Source organism: Triticum urartu, chromosome 3A (assembly GCF_056163025.1).
Source record: "Triticum urartu cultivar PI428250 chromosome 3A, HENAU_Tu73, whole genome shotgun sequence".
Taxonomy (NCBI): domain Eukaryota; kingdom Viridiplantae; phylum Streptophyta; class Magnoliopsida; order Poales; family Poaceae; genus Triticum; species Triticum urartu.
Genome location: NC_141875.1, coordinates 37,915,795 through 37,922,823, shown reverse-complemented (window position 1 = coordinate 37,922,823; position 7,029 = coordinate 37,915,795). Strand labels below are relative to the sequence as shown.

The following is a 7,029-nucleotide window of genomic DNA, read 5'->3' as shown; positions in this document are numbered from 1 at the left end:
AAGAAGGATAAGTGGGAACACAGATGGGATGTCATGTGTTGAAATAAAGAACGTGAACCTATCAAGGTCTTGAGTCATGGTTCTTGGGTTGGGCCGTGTGCTTTTTTTGTTGTTGCAACGCACAGGCTCTCTTTTGCTAGTTTTTGTTGTTGTTGTTGTTGTTGAGTAAATGCTCTTTTGCTAGTAAAAACAAAATAAATATAGACTGGGCCTGCGTGGACTCTCCTCGTCAAGCCTCAGAGTCTTCTTGGGCTCTATTACGGCTATCTCGTCTCAGCTGTGGCTCGGAAAAAAAAACTTAAGAAAGCCCTAAACCCCATCTAAAATTTCCCCTCTCCTCCCGTCCCTGACTGCGCCACCGCCACCAGGCCACGACCGCCGCCCCCCTCTCCCTGCCACGCTCGCTATACCCTCCACCAGACCGCCGCCGCGCCGCTCCCACCTCTCCACCGGCCTCCGCGCCCCTGACTCCCCTCTGCCGTCTTTGTGTCTTGCTGAAACATCGCTGTCAAGATGAGCGACGAGGTGATATGGCACTGCCTCCGCCACAACCACTGCAGCTTCATGGCCAAGTACGTCAGCGACACCCTCCTCTGGCACTTCGTTCCTCCCCGTCATCTTCGGCCTTCTCTGTGATGATGAAAACCTGGCTGGTTTCCGCAGGATCGAGACGGGGCTATTCTGCAGGAACCCCTACAACGCCACGGGCATATGCAACCGGAGCTCCTGCCCGTTCGCCAACAGCCGCTACGCCACCATCCGGGACCACGACGGTGATTGCTTACTACACTACACAGCACCCTCCTCTCCTTTTAACCACCGATTTTGATCCAATTGAACGGCCGTACAACCAAGCATCACACTCTTCCATATGGCAGCCAATTGCAATTTGTACGTGTCAGCGTCAATTAATATCAATGTTTTAAATAACAGGCTATGGAAAATAGCGGCCAGCCTCCAAATCAGCTATAGCGGGCTAAAGCGGGCTATAACGGGCTATTTGTGAAGGCGACAATTTAGCGGCACCTTGCTGAAAAGGCTATAGCGGGCTATAGCGGAACTATAGCCGGCTATTTAAAACTATGATTAATATGTATCGGTGGGAGTATTATATTTTTGTCTCGGTCTGCAAACCTCAGGCAGACAGAAGCAGTACAATCTGTAGTGTCTAAGAACAATTTACAGAACACTTGGAATTAAAAAGCTGCTCCCCCAGCAAGCGATATTTTTTTATAACAAATAGTGTTAAGAAACATGCATCTTTGAGCACCACCAGATGAAAAATGAATGTGCTCGTTAGGTGGCCCCGTATCACAATAGATACTTGTGTAGTTGATATATTTCTGTTTCCCCTTAAAAAAAAGGACAGCCCGGTGATATTTCTGTTTTCCCCTTCCACCACAAATTTCCAGTAAGCTCTCTCCACTGCCTTTGCTTTGCACAGTGACATGGTAAATTCTGTTATAGGAGAACAAGTAAGTAAGTGTTCTCCGAGTCACATAAATTGATGGAATAAGTAAGGTGTAAGATTGAAGCATGTGCTATATGAATACCAAAAAATGCTGTACAACAGTAGAACTAGAATTCAGCAAAGCTTGAGTTCTATGGGCCATTAAAGAGTCATCATCATTACATGATTCAGAAAACAAGTTTTGAAATAATAATTTTGTGCCTTGGACGTTACAAACTCGATTGAAGCAGTTATCTCTTCCATGCATCCAGATGGCAACGGGGACGAAACCCATCGGGTTTTGCCTTCCTAAACCCATCCCCACGAGAAAATCGCAAACCCGTCCCCGTCCCCATCACCGTGTGCGGGGTTAGTTTACCGCCCGTCCCCTAAACCCATCGGGTTTCGGGGAACCCACGGGGAACCCACGAGAAAATAAAAATATTTAAACAAACATAATGGCGACAAAGAATAACATTTGAATAGCAAAACAAGCACATTTTAGCAGCATAACTAGAGCAAATTTCAACAAAAAAAATAGTAGATGGTTCAACAGCTATATAGAGTGTATTTTAGCAGATTTAAACAACATACATAGTATATTTCGGAGGCAGCAAACATAAGATAATTAGTAGCAAAAATGATATCATTTCAGCAGCAACATAGTATATTTCAGCACAATACTCAGGAATAACATCAGCTAAAAGAAGCCTATTTCAGCACAACTATAGCCCATTTCAACAACGAACATAAGCATATTTCAGCAACAAACTGGAGCATATATCAGCAAAAAAAATGTATTTTGCCGGGTTTGCCCGGTTTCGGGTTCGGGGACTACCAAAACGGGTGCAAACTCATGAAACGTGTCGGATTGTATAATGTGCCCAACAACAGCTCCGCGGGGATGAAAAGATGCCCATCCCCGTCCCCTAATAGGGTAAAAACCCATGGGGACGCGGGTTTCGGGGCCCGTTGCCATCTTGATCCATGCATGATCAGCTGGCTGTGTGATGTCAAAGCAGTGCTGTTTTGCGAGCAGTAGTCGTTGTGATCCGCAGAGGCTAGAATGAGTGACTTTAATATTGGATGCTTCAGCTTGCCACTGATTATAATATCGTGGTCCGCGTGCTTTACTCATTGTGCTCTTTGTTCTTTTTCATCCCGAACTATGCTTATCATCGTAAACTTTTGTTGATGCTGTCCTTCTTTCTACTTTGACCGGTCATGCATCAAGATGGCAACGGGGATGAAACCCACCGGGTTTTGCTTGCCCAAACACATCCCCACGAGAAAATCGCAAACCCGTCCCCGTCCCCATCAACGTGCGCGGGGTTAAATTTTTGCCCGTCCCCTAAACCCGTTGGTTTTTCTAAACCCACGGGGAACCCGCCCCCACGAGCAGTCAATGAAAACAATAACATTTGAAAGAAAAGCATGAGCATATTACAGCAACAGACGACGACTAGGGACTTATGTATAGGTTTAGGTGTTGTGTTGTGCGGGAGAGAGAGGCCTGAAGAGCGAGCGACAGTGCAGCAACTGAGCGAGGGGTTGGTTTGTACTCCAGGGCCTCGACGCTGTCAAGATGGATCGGTGCAAGCTAAAAAAACGTATTTTGACGGGTTTTGTCGGGTTTCGGGTTCAGGTAGTACTTAAACGGGTTTAAACCCGCGAAACATGCCGGGTTTTATAATGTACCCACGAGTAGCCCCACGGGGATAGAAACTCTCCCATCCCCGTCCCATAATAGGGTAGAAACCCACGGGGACGCGGGTTTCAGGGCCCCATTGCCATCTTGAGTCATGCAGGTATTTTCTACTTATACATGAAAACTGCGGAAAGAGCCCATCTGCCAAACAAATTATGGGAGTCAAACTACCCAGGAATGGAAGTCATCAAAAAACATCTCGTATGCATATCTAGCTAGCTGCTGTGCTTTGTCACTTCATCTCAACGTGAGTCTAGTTAGCCTTATGCCATCCCTTTTTATCATTATGTAGGAACATTGGCCGGAGCTACTTGTGCACAAGATCAAACAACGCCTGACAAAAATGACTCAGTATCGCATAAGGATGAGGAGACTTCAACTTAAAGTGAGGTAAGCACTACTGGTTTTAGTAGGCACAACATATTGTTTCTTGACAGTTATCTGCTCCTGAATTCTGGGTGTAATCTGATTGTATAAGTTGATGGTACTGTTCCATTTGTTTTTCTTATATGGTAGAATGTAAAAACGAAAATACATTTGAGATCATAATAGAGGAAATAAATTAGGATCACCAGCAATGATCGTATGGCAAGGCTGATTGGTTATGCTAAAGTTGTTACAAGCATGGTTTTTCATTTCAGTTTCAGAAAAGAATCAGCACGAACCGAAAGTACCGAAATTCAGTGAATTTCAGTTTGCATTTCGGCCAAAGGGCCGGAATATTCACTTGAATTAAATTAAATATTTGATTGAAAAAAAGTAAAATATTTGAATTCCTGTGTACCACTAAAATGGCTGAAATATTTTGGCCAAAAGCTAAATATTTCAGTGTCTACTGAAATTCAGTGAATTTCATCGAAGTCTCACTGAAAGTGAAAACCATGGTAACAAGTTCAGGCCACAAACTTACCAGTCGATCCTCTTTGTTAAGGTTTACCCTTGTATTATTTCCAATGGTTTATTCTGTCAACAGCCTATAAAATAGTACTCCCTCCAATCAATGATAATTGATGCTGTGGTCTAGTACAAAGTTGTACTAACTTTGTACTAAATCAGCGTCAGTTAATTTGAATCGGAGGGAGTAGGTTTTTGTGGATTGACCGGCCTTTTTTACTGCTTTCCTCTCCATTCTTTGTAACGTACAAGACACTGAACAGGTGACCTCTTGCTGACCAAGCTGTAGCTTGTTGATTCATTAGTGCTGTGGGTATCGCTATTATTGGAATTGCTATTGTGCGCATGAGTGCACCCACTTTGGCAAGCGTCAGTTGCGAGCAGATGTTGGTTTAACCTCAGTTAGAGGACACCTTTCCAGCTCTGCAACTAGCCTGCGCCCGTGCATCACTTTAGTGCTTCATCATGTGGATCTGGCCTAATCCAACGTTATCTTGTCAAATCCTTTGGCCTAGAACCTAGCTGGACCAAATCTAGGCTGTAGACGTGCGGGATGGTACGTGCTGTTGGGTGGCTCAGCTGGACTGCATTGGCCATGAGCACCGACCAGAAGCAGAAGAGTCGTCCAGGTTCCATTTATCCGTAGTTTCGTGCAAATGCTCTAAGTCTCTTAACTGTCCAGTGTTTTTGCCTGGCGACTATTTTATTCGTTAGCTTAGGGGTTGCCCATGTGAAGAATAGTGTCCTACTAAAGTCAGAACATGCACTAAGAGGACCGAAAAGAAAGAGAAATGCCCATATGGTCTGGGTAGCGAATGGGACCACAACACTGTTTGCCTTGCAGCTTATTTGTTCTGCTGTTCCAATTTCTTAGGTCTAGAAGTCATATTTGGTGATGAGTGCCGCACAGCACCTCCAGTCCATGCTTTGGGCTGCATAGCTCAGGAATACTAAAGCCAAAACGTCTTCAAATCATATGTTTTCCATATTCAAATTACTAATGGTATTATGGCGACTGCAAACCCTTTTTTGACAGTACGAAAAAAAAACCTATATTCAAAACGACTAGTGATGACTTGAGACTTATGATATGACATTCGTGCAATTAACTTGTAACCGGGTTAAGTTACATGCTGATTCATATCGTTGATGTACTCCCTCTGTACACTAATAGAAAACCTTTTAGATCAGTAAGTAGTGATCTAAAAGGTCTTCTATTAGTTTACAGAGGTAGTACATACTTATACTGTTAACTTCTGACACATAAAAAAGTTGCTAAACATACTTTCCTGCTCTGCTAGAGAGAAGATAATGACCGTCCCCAGGAGGAAGACTCAGCGCGATCTCCAAAGATTAGAGAAAGCTGAAAAGGCTGCTCAACTAGAGAAGGTTATTTTTTCGGATAATCACCATCACTTATGTGTTATACATTGCAATGTTCTAACATCTTCCTGCTATCGGTCAGAGTATTGAAAGAGAACTAATAGAGCGTCTGAGGAAAGGTGTTTATGGTGGTGAAATTCATAATGTCCCCCTCAAGCAGTTTGATACTATCCTTGACATGGAAAAGGATGAACTGGCTCCTGAGATAGAAGAGGAAGAAGTAAGCGCAGACCGATTATGATAGTTAAGCTAACTTTGTTATGTTGTCACTGCTCACAAGCTTTCCCATATAAACAGGAAGGTGAGATAGAGTATGTTGAAGGTGCTGATATCGAGATGGATGAAATGGAAGACATGGAAGACTTTGAAGGCTTCGGTGGAGAAGATGGTAAATACTTCCCTTGTTTCTACTGGGCATGTTGTAGAATGCTCTGACTTGTGAGGAGCCGAAGATACTTCTTGTTGTTCTCTGTTCACTAGATAATGTTCTGACTTGGAAAAAATGGTTATTCGGCATAGTAGTGCCAACTACAAATCTAATCTCCAAAAAAAATGATTGCAGATGAAGATGATGGCCTGGATGAGCCATTAACAAAGATGCCCAAGAGATCGGGCTTCGATATAAGGTCAAAGATTGGTCGCAAGTCTACGAAAGTAATCACCGAGGTAAATCACTTGTTTCAGCATTAATATTCTTGATGTCAGGATACACTGTGTTGCCGAAAATCATATATAAAATCAAACACATCCAATTGTTTTGTCACATATCTGGTATCCAACAAGTAAAAGTGTGTAATCAGTATTGTGCTTTTCTCTTTATTTACATTGTTGTAAGCTAATATCTGCATCCGGGGCATCATATTAGCTTTTTTTTTTCAAAAACAATTCATTTTTCCGTGGGTTAACTCTGAATGAGCAGCACAATTCCTGCTGGAGTATAATTTATTTCTCGCCTTTTCCGCCACAGGTGGAACAAGACGAAAACAGGAATATCAGGCTAAGGATGCAGATGTGATTCACCCAAGCACGGCGCCTTCAGTAACATATGTGTTGTTGATGATCGTGTAATTTAGAAAAAAAATTCTTTTATCTTCTCACGATAATCTGTTGAGTTCGTATGATGGTTTATTTTTCTGAGAACACGGAAACTGGCATGAATTGTACTAACTGAACAGTATTCAGTCTCTCTCTGACCCGAACCAGGTTTTTGCAAAGTTACAGCGGATGTACGCTGTTAACGTCAAGTTGTGTGATTAATTCACAAGAGTAAAATCCATTAGAGAGGTTACTCTATTTAAATAACTTGTTTTTGCTCTAGTCACTGGACATCAATGTACCCGCGGTAAAGGTTTTTTTTATTTGTTGGTGCACAAAACTTTCAGCAGCGATATATATATATATATATATATATATATATATATATATATATATATATATATATATATATATATATTGTTAGAGCTCCTTGGATGTTATTTTTGAACGAATTTTTCCTGAACCTCAAACATTCGATATTGTTTAATGTCGCAAAATTTCAGATTTTGGACTTTGTTTGACATCATTTTTTTGGGCAAACTTGGGTGTAGTACACCCA

General features: G+C 42.4%; 1 protein-coding gene across 2 annotated transcripts; it reads left to right on the top strand.

The window, feature by feature from the left end:
* The first annotated feature begins 513 nt into the window (after positions 1–513).
* LOC125547810 (uncharacterized) lies at positions 514–6,450 on the top strand. Of its 2 annotated transcripts, none has more exons than XM_087516550.1 (9): positions 514–572; positions 664–773; positions 3,259–3,359; positions 3,451–3,548; positions 5,354–5,441; positions 5,518–5,655; positions 5,733–5,823; positions 6,004–6,101; positions 6,403–6,450. In XM_087516550.1, exons 1-9 carry the CDS (start codon positions 514–516, stop codon positions 6,448–6,450), a joined length of 831 nt encoding a protein of 276 aa, XP_087372676.1. The 2 variants fall into 2 exon arrangements, with proteins under 2 accessions (XP_087372676.1, XP_048567532.1); XM_048711575.1 differs by having other exon boundaries at positions 5,998–6,101.
* Positions 6,451–7,029: the final 579 nt, after the last annotated feature.